Here is a 13,105-nt window from a genome sequence, read left to right as displayed (position 1 = left end):
AACGAAGTGCTCATTATGTTCGATTCAGGTACGTTTCAGAAATTCCTGAATTTAAATCTCAGTCTCCAGCACCACAGCCAGGCCGTTATAACAGGGAAATTCAAATGCGGCCTCTTGAAATAAAGCAACCAAAGCACCCCCACCTCAGTCAGCACCACCCTCCCACAAACACCCCCCTCCCCTCCCGGGGGGCACCCACACCACCCCCAAACCACCCCCCTCCGGGCACAGGGGGCGGGAAGGGGGAGCGGGGTCATGGGGAAAGAGGGAGAGCAGCGTTTTACCCGAGGGACGGGGGAGCTGGGCCGGTGCACGGAGTGATGCGAAGCCAGGGGGTGGGGGGCGGCCCTTCACCCCTACAACGGGATGGAGAGTGATTTGGGTGGAGGGAGGAGAGAAAGGAAGACAGTTGACTCCAGAGGAGAGGGCCCAACCGCCTGACCCCGAGGGGCCGGTCCCTGAGAGAACAGGGGGAGCCGGATCCTGAGGAGAAGAGGCCTGTCCCTGAGGAGAAAAGTGGGGAGCCGGTCCCTGAGGGGAAAAGTGGGGGCCGGTGAGCAGCCCGGGCTGGAGGAGGAGGACGAGGAGGGATGGTTCCACCGCGGGGGGAGCACGGGGAGCGGTGCTGCCCGAGGCCCCGGCGGCGGGAGCGGCTCCCGGGCGGCCCCCACCCCTCACCTGGCGCCGCCGCCGCGCTCGCGCTGCCTCGCGCGCCGCGACCGTTACAGCCGCGGAGGGGGCGTGGCGGCCGAAACCGGCCCCTGCCCCGCAGCCTATCGAGCGCGCCGGCCCCGCCCCTTCCCCTCGCTCATTGGCTCGCCCGAACGCTGATCCCCGCCCCTTAGCTTCACAGAGTGAGCGACGGCTTTTGGCGGAAGAAAAGTGTCCGCGGCCGCCACCCGTAGAGCGGGGCTTGAAGGAGCGGCACCGGCCGTTTGCCTGCGCATGCGCAGTGTACATGGCGGCGGGGCCGGGTTGGAGGTTCACAGAATGTCAGGGTTTGGAAGGGACTTCGGAAGCTCATCCAGTGCAATCCCCCCGCCGGAGCAGGAACACCCAGATGAGGTTACACAGGAAGGTGTCCAGGCGGGTTGGAATGTCTGCAGAGAAGGAGACTCCACAACCTCCCTGGGCAGCCTGGGCCAGGCTCTGCCACCCTCACCGGGAACAAGTTTCTTCTCATATTCAAGTGGAGCCTCCTGTGTTCCAGTTTGCACCCATTGCCCCTTGTCCTGTCACTGGTTGTCACCCAGAAGAGCCTGGCTCCATCCTCCTGACACTGCTCCTTTCCATATTGATCCCCATGAACGAGTCACCCCTCAGTCTCCTCTTCTCCAGCTCCAGAGCCCCAGCTCCTCAGCCTTTCCTCACACGGGAGATGCTCCACTCCCTCCAGCATCTTCGTGGCTCTTCGTTGTCAATGGCGGTGGGGCCTGAGCTGCCCTCCCTTCCTCCATCCTCCTCTCCCCTGCCGGCTGCCCGGTTGGGCCCAGGCAGACTGAGCCGCACCGTTGCCCCCATGTTCCCTCCCAGGCTCCACCGCCCCCTTAGGGCCCCCCAGAGCCCCCCAGGTCCCCCAGCTGAGGGGCCGGCCCAGGCAGCCCCCTCCAGCTCAGCCCCCTCACCCCCTGCCCGCTCAGCCGGGAAGGTCAGCGCTGCCCTTGATGCCAGCAGTGCTGGGCCCTTCATTATGCCCAGCCACGTTGTGGCCCCTCACGTGTGGCGGGGGGGTCACCTTCCTTCCCACACAGGGCTGGTCGCGGCGGGATCGGCGGCACCACCAGTAGCGAGACCTCGCGTGCGATGGGGACCCTGTCCCTGCTGTGGGGCCTGGCGCTGGCCCCCATGGGCTGGGTGCTGCTGCTGGCCGCCACAGCCACCCCACGCTGGCGAGAGCTCCACGAGCGCCCCGGCTTCCCCCGCGACCTCTCCTTCAGCGACGGCCTCTGGGAGAGCTGCGTGGAGGAGCTGGTTCAGCCGGGCCCGGCCTGCCGCACCCTCCCGGAGGACACAGCGCGTTTCTGGCCCATGCGGGTGCTGAGAGCGGCCGCCGTGGGCTCTCTGCTGCTGGGGGCCCTGGCGTATGGCCTGGCCATGCTGGGGGCACGGTGGTGGGCCCCCCCGCCGCAGCACAACCTGGTGGCTGCTGCTGGGCTCCTGCTGATGCTGGCGGGTGCCCTGTACCTGGGTGCCACTGCGTACATGGCTCATCGGGTGCTGGAGGACTTGGCCGACCCGCAGACCCCGCCGGCAGATCGCTTCCACCTGGGGACGTGTCTCTACCTGGGCTGGAGCGGCGGAGGGACGGAGGTGCTGGCTGGCGTCTGCCTGGCCACCAGCTTCTGCAGGAACAGGGGGCTCGTCGGGGATGCAGCTGCTGCCCCTTACGAGGTGGATTATTGAGGCGCTGGCACAGACGATGCTGCTCGCTGGGGAGCATCAGCAGCTCCTCGGCCTCCTGCTGTGGCTGCCCTGCACCCCTGGACACCCCTCAGACCATCACCAGGTGGAAGAGGTGGGTCCGTTCCACATCTTACCTCCTCATTGGTAATTTTTCACTTATTAATAAAAGCAAGCTGGTGTCGATGCTTCCTTGCATCTTACTTGATTGTGCTTTAATCCTTAGAAGGGTTTAGTCTCTGCAGCCAAATAGTGACCATACCAGCCCTCTATGAGGGGCCAGGGGGTGCAGGGAGGGGCAGGACTCCTCCTCCATTTCTAGGCTGACCACATCTCCCCCCTCGCATGGTGCTGCTGCACGAAGCCCCCAAAGCACCCCAGCCCTCCCTGGGACACTTTCTCCATGTCCATCACCCTCCCTGACCTCGTAGCCCCACCGAAGCCCATCCCTGTCCCCCCACCCCATGAGTGGGTGCCATCGCCCCCCACGCTGGGCTGGCACAGCCCATGGGGAGGGGACAGCAGGGCACAGCGGGATGCCACAACCCCTCCAGGACAGCGATACACGGGTAGGGGCTGGCTGTCACTGCAGGGACATTGCAGCACCAAGAAAACCCACGGTACAATCAGCCCTTATCGACAGTTTTATTTACAGCAGAAGAGACCCTGGCGGCACCGTGCCAGGGGCATGTTCCTCCAGGAAAAGGCCCCCGTTGGCAGCCAAGGCAAAACATCCTTGAACAAAGCAAGGCTGTCACTGCAACGTCCCACTGCAGGGACGGGGGATGGAGCAGAAGCCAATTCTCCAGTGGCAAGTCCACGCTGGGTGCTGAGTCCTCAAAAATGTCATCACTTGCCCCGTGCACCCACCCCAGCATGAGCAGAGCACCTGCTTTGCTCCTGCAGCACCAAGATGGTTTTTGGCAACGATTTATGATATCAGAGAGGTCCCAGCAGGGTGTCAGGGTTCGGCCGCCTCTCTGGGGGGGCCCTGCTCAGCCCCAAGCCCCCTGCCGCCGTCCTGGCCCCCCTGCCCTGCCCACCACTCCTGCAGCTCCTGGTACAGCTCCTGGTGCTCATCCTTCCAGCGCGTGAACTTCTCCGAGGTGAGCGCGGCGTCACTCAGCAGCTGCTCCAGAGCCTGCAGCTCCTCCAGCTTCGCCTGCCCAGAGCAAGAGCATGTTTTGGGGTGGCTGCTCATGGGCGGGAGGGTTTGGGGAGGGTCAGAGGGATTTGGGGGGTTGTCAGGGGGCTCCCACCTTGAGTGTGCTCTGCAGGGCCCGCACTGTGTGCACCTTCTCGTTGATGTGGGGGTTCTTGTTGCGGCGGATGAAGGACTTGTGGCACTGCTCCTGCGTCAGGAACCGCTGCCGCCCCATGAGAGACACCCCTCCCTGCTTCAGGCACTGCATCAGGCACTCGAGATCCTCCCCAGAGGAGTCTGGGGGAGGAGAGAGGGCACCGTAGCAGGGGGGGCAGCCCCCAAAACCCCGTGGGGCTGTCCGCACCCTGAGTGCATCCCAAGATACTACACGGTTCCCACTTAAATACATCCCACATTACCCTCCCAGCACACACACATACAAAAGGGTGGCCCTAACTTTCATTAAAGGGTGCACACGGGGTGACAGATGCCACCTCCCAGTACCTACCCATGGGCGAGCAGGGCCGGGGGCTGCCCTGGGGGCTGCTGGCTGTGCTGCCGGGCTCCCCGGCCAGGAAGAGCTGGGCTTTCTCCGGGGCGTTTGGCGGCCTCTTCCTTGGCTGGGGGAGACACGGGACTTGAGATGAGACAAGGATCCTCCGTCCCCTCCCTGCGATGTCCCCTATGGCCACTCACCGAGTCGCATCCGTGCCTGGGGGACTCGTCATCAGGGTCCTCAGCTTCTGTCTCGCTGTAGCAGTCTGGAGGTGTTTAAAAGATGTATAGAGGAGGTTCTTAGGGATGTGGTTTAGTGCCAGAGTCAGGTTGGACTCGATGATCTTAAGGGTCTCTTCCAACCAAAATGGTTCTATGATTCTATTCTGGAGGCCATGAGGGGAAGACAGTGGGAGCAGAGGGAGCAGGAGTCCCTGGGCTGCCCCTCAAATCCTCCCTAGGGCTCAGTATCACCCCAGCCCTCCTCTGCATCACCCCAGCCCTCCTCTGCATCACTCCAGCCCCCTCTCAGGCAGCATTTCTCACATTTCCCCCAAATCACGAGCCAAGTTCCCTGTGGCTCCCCGCAGGGTCCCCATCTCTCGCAGGGGAACTGACCCCCTGTCTCACCCCAGAAAGGACCCGTTACCTTCCTCCCTGTCTGGGACGGACTGGTGGGCCAGCGTGTACTTCATTTTGGCTGTCACCAGGTGACTGACCCACCTGGGGAAAGAAAGGATGGACAGACAGACAGAGGGTCATGGCCGGCTCGGTGTGGTGGGACTGTCACCGGCTGGCGTGTCACTCACATGCTCAAATCCGCCAGCGTCTCTGCAGCGAAGACAAAGGGCTTGTACCTCTGATGGGAGAGCTGGAACACGCTGCAGGAGGACAAGCAAGTGGCTGCTCTTGCTGCTGCGGTTACCTGGCCCTGAGCCCCCAAACAGCCCCCCCTGCACTGCAGCCCCCCCATCCCCACCCAGCTTTTCCCTGCCCATTGGAGACGCTCCCATCCTCAGCCTTGTCCCAGTAACACCAGTAGCGCAACGCACATCTTGCTCAGAGCGTAGGCTCCTGTATCGCAAGACTGTCAGTTCTGCCAGCCCCATGGGGTCCCCACCAGCCCCATGGGGACTCCATCAGCCCCATGGGGACCCCACCAGCGTGGGGACATGCAGGTGGCACCCAGCAGTGCCCATCAGCACGTCCCCCAGCCGGCAGGTCCATGGAGGGACAGATCCCACTCACTATTTCTTCTTCTGCTCCCTCGTGCTCTCCAGGTCATAGGTGGCCACGTTGATGAGTCCCACAGCCTTCTCATCCTGCCGGGGAGACAGTCGTGTCTGCCACCCACCCCGGCAAAGCCTGGGGGCGAGGACGCCCCGTGTCCCCACTCACGTTGGGGTGGTGGTACCAGTAGAGCGTGTGGCCCTTCAGCACGAACCAGCAGCGCTTCCACTTCTGGGCCATGAAGCCCACGTGGTCTTTCTTCTTGAGGAGCCAGCCATCGCAGTCCACCCGGCCCAGGTCCCGGCACGAGACCCGCCGGCGGCTCAGCCTGGTCGCCACTCCTGCAGCATTTTGGGAGAGGAATCATGAGCAGGGAAGGGGGAGCGGGGGGAGAGCCCATGGAGCCCCCGGCCCCATTCACCCTGGCACGGTCCTGCTCACCTTTTGGTCTGCGTCCCCTCTGGGGGCTGCCCTGGATGGGGACACAGGGACAAGCGGTTAGGGATGATGCAGGGGCGTGAGGGCAGTGCAGAATTAGCTGAGCCCCCCCAGCAGCACCCCCAGCCTCTTAGGGACCCCCAACTCACCCCATAGCAGTGAGCTTGGAGGGGAACCCACCCCACGGATGGGCATTTTACCTCCCAGCTCACACAGGACATGAAGTCCCACATGTCCCCCCAGCATGTCCACCCAGGGACCCCCCAAGGCTCAGAGCTCCTCTCCCCCCAGCCCTCACCTCCCCAGGGAGCTGGCTGGGCTCTGCGCCCCCGGCCCCCGCGGTGGGGGCTGACGTGGGGCTGAGCTCTGCGGTGCAGGGTCCGGCGGCAGCAAGAGTGCTCGGGGAGGACGGGGTGTCCAGTGGGTTGCTCAGAGAGCTTGGGGTGTCCGGTGGGGTGCCTGGGGGGGTGCCCAGCGAGGTGCCACCCTCCCACGCTGCCTCCTCTTCCTCCACACCTGCAAACAGGGAACGGGGCTGCAGCCTCCTGTTTTGGGGGAGAAACAGCTCCAGCTCCGGACACCCCCTCGGATCCCCTCCTACCGCAGCCGGGCAGCCCTGGCAGCTGCCCCACGTCCGCCCCACGCAGCCTCGGGTCCCGCTCGTCCTCTCCCTCCTCTTCCTCCGTTGCAGGGTCTGGCGCAGAGTCCGGCCCCGAGTCCAAGTCGGCAGCAGTGCTGGAGGAAAAAGGGATCGCTGAGCTGAAAATCCTCTCGACCGCCGTGGCGGTCCTGCGATCGGGCTCCAGTCGACCCCGCGCTCGCTCGGGGCACCCACGGTTCTCCCTGCCCGAGGACGAGCGGGGCTGGAGGCGACAGCGGTGGCTCAGCACCGGCTCCACCGGCCGCCGTGCTCCCCACCGCTGGCTCCACGCGCCTTTCCATTCCGGGAGAGGAGAAGGGTCATGTCTAAATATAGTTTCAACCCCATTAAAATGTTACCAAGTGAATGAATTACAAACACAACCACGGGTTTTTTTTGTTCCTTCAGACTACTGGCGGCTTCCCAGGCTGCTCGCAGGCAGTGGCCGTGCTGCCGGCACCTTCCCCCCAAAATAGTGGAGAAGGGGCCTTGGGTGCACCCGAACACCCCCACAATGGCTGGGCTGGGGGTGTTGGGGTGTCAGGGGATGGGGCTCACCTGGAGGTCAGGGACACGGGGCTGCCTGGGCACTCGCTGCTCCTGGCACCGGGGGGATCCGCAGCGTCCGAAAATGCTCCGGGGAGCTGCGGATGGAGCATCAGGACCAGCCGCATCCCCCCAGGGTCCCCCAGAGCTTTAGGGACCAACAACTGGCTCTGAGCATCTCTGCCTGGTTCCCAGCACAGGCCAGTGTGGCACTGGGGCTGGACTGGGAGCACTGGGATCACTCACCTGCTGCCTGGGTGAGGGGGGCGAGTCGGGCAGGTCGAGGGGGATCTTCTTCAGCACCAGCGTCACCTCACCCGCCTTCTCCAGCAGCTTCTTCTCCAGGTTGTCGCGTGTCCAGCCCACCTGCGCACACACCCTGGTGACCCGTGGGACACAGCCCCAGCCCCACGGCTGCCCCATGGCCACCCAGCCCCATGCACCCTCCCAGCCTCACAGCTCCCGTGTCCCCAAAACCCTCCCTGGCTGCAGCTCCGGTGTCCCAAACATCCTCCCTGGCCACAGACCCCGCAGATGTCCCTGGCCACGGTTCTTGTGTCCTGCACATGTCCGCAGCCGCAGCTCCCATGTAGCCCAAATCCTCGTCAACAGCAGCTCCCCCATCTCCCCAAACCCCCAGAAATGGCTCCTGTGTCCCCCAGACCTTTCCCCACCACAGCTCCTGCGTTCTGCACGCCACAGCTCCCCTGTCTCCCCAAATCCAGCCAACTGCATGTCCCATGTCCCCCCAGACCCACCCAGCTGCAGGTCCTGTGCCCCGACAAATGCCCCCAGGTACAGGTCCTGTGTCCACCCAGATTATCCCACCTACAGCCCCCGTGTTCCCCCAGCCCCCCCAGCCCTGCAGCTCCCCATCCACGACTTCACCGCCAAAACCAGCACCCCCTCTGAGCCCCCGTCCCCCCCGACTCACCACAATCTGCTCGTTGACCTGCACGATCTCATCTCCGGGCAGGACGCGGCCCCCGTGGGCAGCCAGAGCCTGTGGCAGAGACGGGGGGGAGCGGGGTGCCCAGGCACTCAGCCCCCCCACTAATCCGCACTCAGGAGCTCTCCCGCCTGGGGAGAACTGGGGGTTTAACCATTAGCCAGAGCCTGACCTTGCACTGCACCGGCCGGAGTGGCTGGTGGGATCGGGGTGCAGGGGGGGCTCCCACCGTGGCCCAGGCTGTGCTCACTCATGAGATGAGTTGCACGGTCTCAGCTGCAGGCAGCCCCCCCAAGCTCTGGGTTGGGGGGGCAATTAGGGCCCTAAGGGGCTCGCAGGGTCTGGCTGGGCTGCAGCTGGGATGGGGGGTATTCCCCAGGGCAGGCGCTAAAAGGGGGTGACTGGGGGACAGGGTGGCACGGGGGGTGTGACACACTGTCCCCCACTCACCTCCGAGGTGGTGGCAGACACGAAGTGCAGGCAGGAGCTGGTGGAGGTGATCTTGAGGCCCTGGGGGGACAGGAGGGAGGCATGAGGGGGCACAGGGGGTGGCCAAGGGTCCCGGCGCAGTGGGGGACACAGGGGACTCACCAGTGGGGCAGTGGGGAGCAGTGGGGGGCTCCCCAGGGGATCAGCGGGCAGCGTTGGGGTGTCAGGGGATGTTGGAGGATTCCCCCACGGGCTGGGGGGCAGCGTTGGGGTGTCAGGGGACACTGGGGGGCTGTTCCGGCGGCCGGGGGGCAGCACCAGCCCCACGCGCTGCAGCACAGCCCTGCGGTCCAGCAGGGTGGGGGGGCTGCAGCCCACGATGTTCTCGCAGATGCCCGCGATGTGCTGGCACTGTGGGTGATGGGGGGGTTCAGGGGGGCCCTGGCAGCACCAGACACCCCCACACCTGCCGCCCCCTCCTCACCCAGCACTTACAATCCACAGGATCCGGCTATCCCTCTCGGCCGTGGGACAGTCCTAAGGGGACGAGACGGGGGGGTTAAGCGGGACAGGATGGACTCAGCCCCTCTCCATCCCAACTAGGGGGGCCCCATGGGGAACCCCCCTGTAACACACCCCCCCTCACCCCAGTTCTCCACCCCGCTCCATCAGGCAGAGTTCTGGGGGACAGGAGCGCGGCTGGCTGGCTCCCCCCGACACCGTGCCCATCACCGTGGCCTCGGGGCAGCGTGCCCCCCCCCGGGCACCCACCTCCTGCAGTGTCTCTGCCAGCTGGGCGCAGAGCAGGATGATGTCTCTGCTGGCTGAAAAGTCATTCAGGGTGGAGAACAGGTACCTGGGGGGGCAGAGAGCTCAGCCCCAGGAGCAGGGGGCACCCAGCACCCATGGGTGCCCTCAGTTTCCCCCCGGACCTGTTGAGCCAGGAGAAGAGCCCCTTGGCAGCCCCCAGCAGGTCGACGATGTGGGCCAGGAGGGCGAGGGAAGGTGGCTGGGGGGCAGCCCCCGCCGGTGACCCCCGCAGCACCAGGCTCTGGGCGCCCTGCGCCAGCTCCCGCAGCCGCTCCGTCAGCGTCCGCAGGCTGGTGCTCGCCAGCCCTGTGTCCTGGGGGGGGACAGGGACGCTGGGGGATGAGAGGGCAGCGGGGGGCTGCAGGGTGACCCCTTGTCTCCACCCAGCCCAGGGGTCCCCTAAATCCCACCTCTACCCAGCTCAGGGTGCCCCCACGTCCCCACCTTTACCCAGCCCAATGTGCCCCCACATCTCTCCATCCTGTTCAAGGTGCCACCATGTCACCCAGCTACACCCAGTGCAGGGTGCGCCCCATGTCCCCCCTTTCACGCAGTCCAGGGTGCCCTCACATCCCCCCCTCCAGCCAAAGGTTCCCCCATGTCCTCCCCCTCCACCCAGTCCAGGGTTCCCCCAAATCCCACTTCTACGCAGCTCCAGGTGCCTGCATGTCCCCCCATTCCACCCAGCCTAGGGTGCCCCCACATCCTGCCCACCAGCCAAAGGTTCCCCCATGTCCCCCCCTCTACCCAGCCCAGCGTGTCCCCATGTCCCCCCCATCCACCCACATCAGGGTGCCAATGTGTCCCCACCTTCCCCCCGCCCAGGGTGCCCCCATATCCTCCTCTACTAGCCCAAGGTGCCCCCATGGCCCCCCATCCCAGGGTGCCCCCACACCCACCCCGCAGCACCCATGGGTGCCGTCTCTCACCAGGTCTCGCAGCTGCTCCACAGCCTCCAGCAGCAGCTCCTGGTGGCCCAGCTGCCGCACGCCCAGCGCCTCCAGCGCCTCCGCCGACAGCGCCAGCAGCTGGGGCCCCCCCAGCCCCCAGGCCTCGAAGGGGTACCCCTGCACCGCTGCGTCCAGCCCTGCGCGCAGCCCTGCCCTAGCGCCAGCACACACCGGGGGGGCAGCACCCCCGATGGTGTCCCCGTCGGGTGACCCCAGTGGGGTGACACCCGGCTGCCGTGGGTGCTCTCTCCGTGCAATGAGTTTGTCCGGTCTCAGCCCAAACCATGGGGCAGCTGCACCCCCTCCCCACCCCGCAGACCCAGGAACCGACCCCCCCAGGGACAAGGGGCGAGGGACAGGAAAGCGCTGCCACCGCCCGCAGCCACCCGTGTGTCCCCAAACCAGGGACAAGCCCCCCCCCCAGCCCCTCACCCCGTGGCCAGCAGTGGGGTGTCCCCAGGCGGGGCAGCCAGGGGACGGGGGTCTCACCTCGGAGCCAGGCGGCCGCCCGCGCAGGGCCCCAGGTGCCCACGGGCTCCATGGCGGCCGAGGCGGAACCGGCGGCGGGAGCGGCCGCTCACCTGCGCCAGGGACGGGCGGCCCATTGGCGCACCCGCGTGCCGCTCACCGCGGCCTCCCGGCGCCGTGCGCCCAGCACGGCCCAGCACAGCCCAGCACAGCCCGCAGGGCGAGGCCGCGCGACGCACCCCAGTGAGTCACGGGCCGGACGGTGACACACGGCTGCTGCCGAAACCCCCCGGGGACATGACACCCGCCCAGGGAGCCCCCCCCCAGCCTCAGTTTCCCCTCCGCTGTGGGGTGAGGTGTCCCCCCAGTGACTGCGTGCAGTGAGGGCTGAGTCCCAACAGAGCTCATGACACTGGTGGATGTCCCCCAGGGGCACTGTGAGCAACAGGTTTGTCCCCATAGACCCTGCGAGAGCCACCGCTCAGCCCCTTACACGCCACCTGGGGATTTTTGCGGGGGGTCGCACCCCCTCAGCACAATTCCCACCCCCTCCTTTGCAGGTGGGGAAACTGAGGCAGGGGGCACCCCACATACAGGTCTGCAGAGGGGCTGCCCCCGCCAAGCCCAGCTCTCCCGCTCCCCAAATCTGCCCTGGGCTGGCCCTGGCCCCCCCGCCAGCTCCTCACCACCCGTCCCCCCCCCGCCCCGGCGTGTGCGCTCGGGGGAGCAGCGGGCGCTGATCGGGGCTGACAGCCGCTCGCCGGCTACGTGCCGCCCTGTCCGAGGGGGCCGCGGGGACGACAGGCGGGTGACAGGCACAGACCCCCCTCGCGGTGACCGGGACGGGGGTCCCAGGGTTGGGGGGGGGGGGCGCGGCGCTCAGTCCCGCTGCTGCAGCTGCCCTCCAGGGCCTGATCCTGCCGCTCCCCGCCACGCCATGATCATCCGCCCCAGACACTTGACGCCGGGGTATTTCCGTCTGCTCCAGGTAAGGAGGGAGTGGGGTTGGGGGGAGCCCCTGGGGACCCCCAGGACCTGTCTGTGCTGCCCCCCAGCCCTGCTGGCCGTGGGGTTTGCACCCAGCTCCAGGCTGGCAGCGAGGGTGCTGCAGTGGAGCCCCAAAAATGCTTCATGGGGCACCCCAAAAGCACCCCTGCACACCCTGGGCGGGGGTCACAAAGCTGCCCCCATCACCCTTCCACCCCGGCTGGGTGCGATGGGTTCAGGGCACGGCCTCAGCTCCCCGGTCCCTGTCCCGGGGGGGCTGGGGTCTCAGCGCTCCCCTCTCGTGTCTCCCCGCAGATGCAGCTGGCGGCGGGGCGGGGGGCCGAGCCGGGGGGGCGGCTGCTGACCCCCCTGGCGCTGCTGCTGGCGGCCGCCGGGCTCTGCCTCTCCATCTACAGCGCCCGCAGGATGGCCGGCCCCGCCAAGGCCCCCCCGCAGCCCTGAGGAAGCGGCTGGGGGGCTGTGGGAACAGCCCCCAAGGGTTGCTGGGGTCCCCCCTCCACCCCTGAGCGGAGCTGCCGGACGCGGATCCTTTCCAGCCCATCTACACCACATCCAGCCCTTCTCTTCCCTCCACTGGTGCCCCTGGGGCTGGGGGACACACGCCTCTGTCCCCCCGATCTGTCCCAAATTCTGGGAACTGGTTCGATGACTGGGAGCTGCCGGCTGAGCTCCTGACCTGGCTACTGCGAGACACCAGGATCCAGCCACAGGACCGCAACGGACAGACAGACAGATGGTGGAGCCGGGTGCTGCGTCCATCTTTATCTCCCCAATAAGCAGAGGGGTTCAGGGGGCCCCTTGCACCCCACTGGAGGCCACGCAGTCCCCCCGTCCCTGCGGGGACCGTGCAGTGGCCACAGCCAGCCCAGCCCCACGGAAAGGAGGTCAGCGCCAAGCGCCGTTAGGTAACATGGGGAGCGGGGGCGATGAGGACACAAGGCTGGTGACGTGTCCCCTGGGCACGTGCACCCCAAGGATGGGGTCTGCAACCTTCCCGGCCCCCTCGCACCCACCCAACCTGACACAGCTGCCTTTAGTGAGATACTAACAGATTTAGTCAGCTCCACCTCCCCAGGCCGGGGGGATGGACACAAATCCAGGCAGGCTGTATGGAAATAAACCCTTTCCTGCCAAGCACAGCTGTGTTGTCATGCTGCCTTTCTGCTGCTCCAGCCCCATGCCCTGTCCCCAGGGTTTTGCTGCCATCACCGAGACCCACTCCGCAGGAATTTGCAGCAGCGGGTGGCGGCATCGTCACACAAAGTCCGGGCAGGGTCACCGGCGGGACCACAGCAGCATCGAGCTGGGGGACGTGAGGGGAGGAGGCTGATCCCACCACACATGCAGCCCCAGCCCTCTACAAATGTGAAATCACTCACCAGCGTCGAGTTTTAGGGGACAGGAGCCTAGAAGTGTCCCTGCCAGGGGGGACACCAGCGCTCCCTACTCAAGACCCAAACAGGCAGAGTCAGCACCCCAACGAGCTGCTCGCTACAGACCCAAGTGCTTGATGAGACGTCCCTTCAAGCACATATTCCCCCCAAAAAGCAGCCCTGTATCTGCAACCAGTAGCCTGGGAACCCCCTGCCAGGAGGGGA

The 13,105-nt window shown here is 66.2% G+C and overlaps 2 protein-coding genes across 2 annotated transcripts; one reads left to right on the top strand and one right to left on the bottom strand.

The window, feature by feature from the left end:
• The first annotated feature begins 1,803 nt into the window (after positions 1–1,803).
• Positions 1,804–2,403, top strand: LOC135997613 (claudin-7-like). Its single transcript, XM_065650319.1, has one exon. It carries the CDS (start codon positions 1,804–1,806, stop codon positions 2,401–2,403), a length of 600 nt encoding a protein of 199 aa, XP_065506391.1.
• A 628-nt stretch (positions 2,404–3,031) lies between these two features.
• CNKSR1 (connector enhancer of kinase suppressor of Ras 1) lies at positions 3,032–10,575 on the bottom strand. Its single transcript, XM_065650527.1, has 20 exons — positions 10,521–10,575; positions 10,011–10,168; positions 9,204–9,394; positions 9,043–9,127; positions 8,767–8,808; positions 8,293–8,682; positions 7,828–7,896; positions 7,140–7,259; positions 6,906–6,991; positions 6,309–6,442; positions 6,006–6,223; positions 5,711–5,741; positions 5,438–5,610; positions 5,288–5,361; positions 4,849–4,920; positions 4,689–4,762; positions 4,241–4,305; positions 4,053–4,164; positions 3,660–3,841; positions 3,032–3,562 (listed from the first exon to the last, which is right to left on the bottom strand). Exons 1-20 carry the CDS (start codon positions 10,570–10,572, stop codon positions 3,362–3,364), a joined length of 2,529 nt encoding a protein of 842 aa, XP_065506599.1. The 5' UTR covers positions 10,573–10,575; the 3' UTR covers positions 3,032–3,361.
• Positions 10,576–13,105: the final 2,530 nt, after the last annotated feature.

This window comes from Caloenas nicobarica, chromosome 23 (assembly GCF_036013445.1).
Source record: "Caloenas nicobarica isolate bCalNic1 chromosome 23, bCalNic1.hap1, whole genome shotgun sequence".
NCBI lineage: Eukaryota > Metazoa > Chordata > Aves > Columbiformes > Columbidae > Caloenas > Caloenas nicobarica.
The sequence above is the reverse complement of the archived record's forward strand: the minus strand, read 5'-3'. Positions and strand labels throughout refer to the sequence as shown.

Excerpts from the sequence above, each read along its gene's own strand:
- LOC135997613 (XM_065650319.1), top strand. The coding sequence starts at position 1,804 with ATGGGGACCCTGTCCCTGCTGTGGGGCCTGGCGCTGGCCCCCATGGGC.
- CNKSR1 (XM_065650527.1), bottom strand. The coding sequence starts at position 10,572 with ATGGAGCCCGTGGGCACCTGGGGCCCTGCGCGGGCGGCCGCCTGGCTC. Across the intron at positions 9,128-9,203 it reads CTCTTCTCCTGGCTCAACAG|GTACCTGTTCTCCACCCTGA; the intron begins GTCCGGGGGGAA and ends CTGCCCCCCCAG. Across the intron at positions 7,897-8,292 it reads TGTCTGCCACCACCTCGGAG|GCTCTGGCTGCCCACGGGGG; the intron begins GTGAGTGGGGGA and ends TCTCTGCCACAG.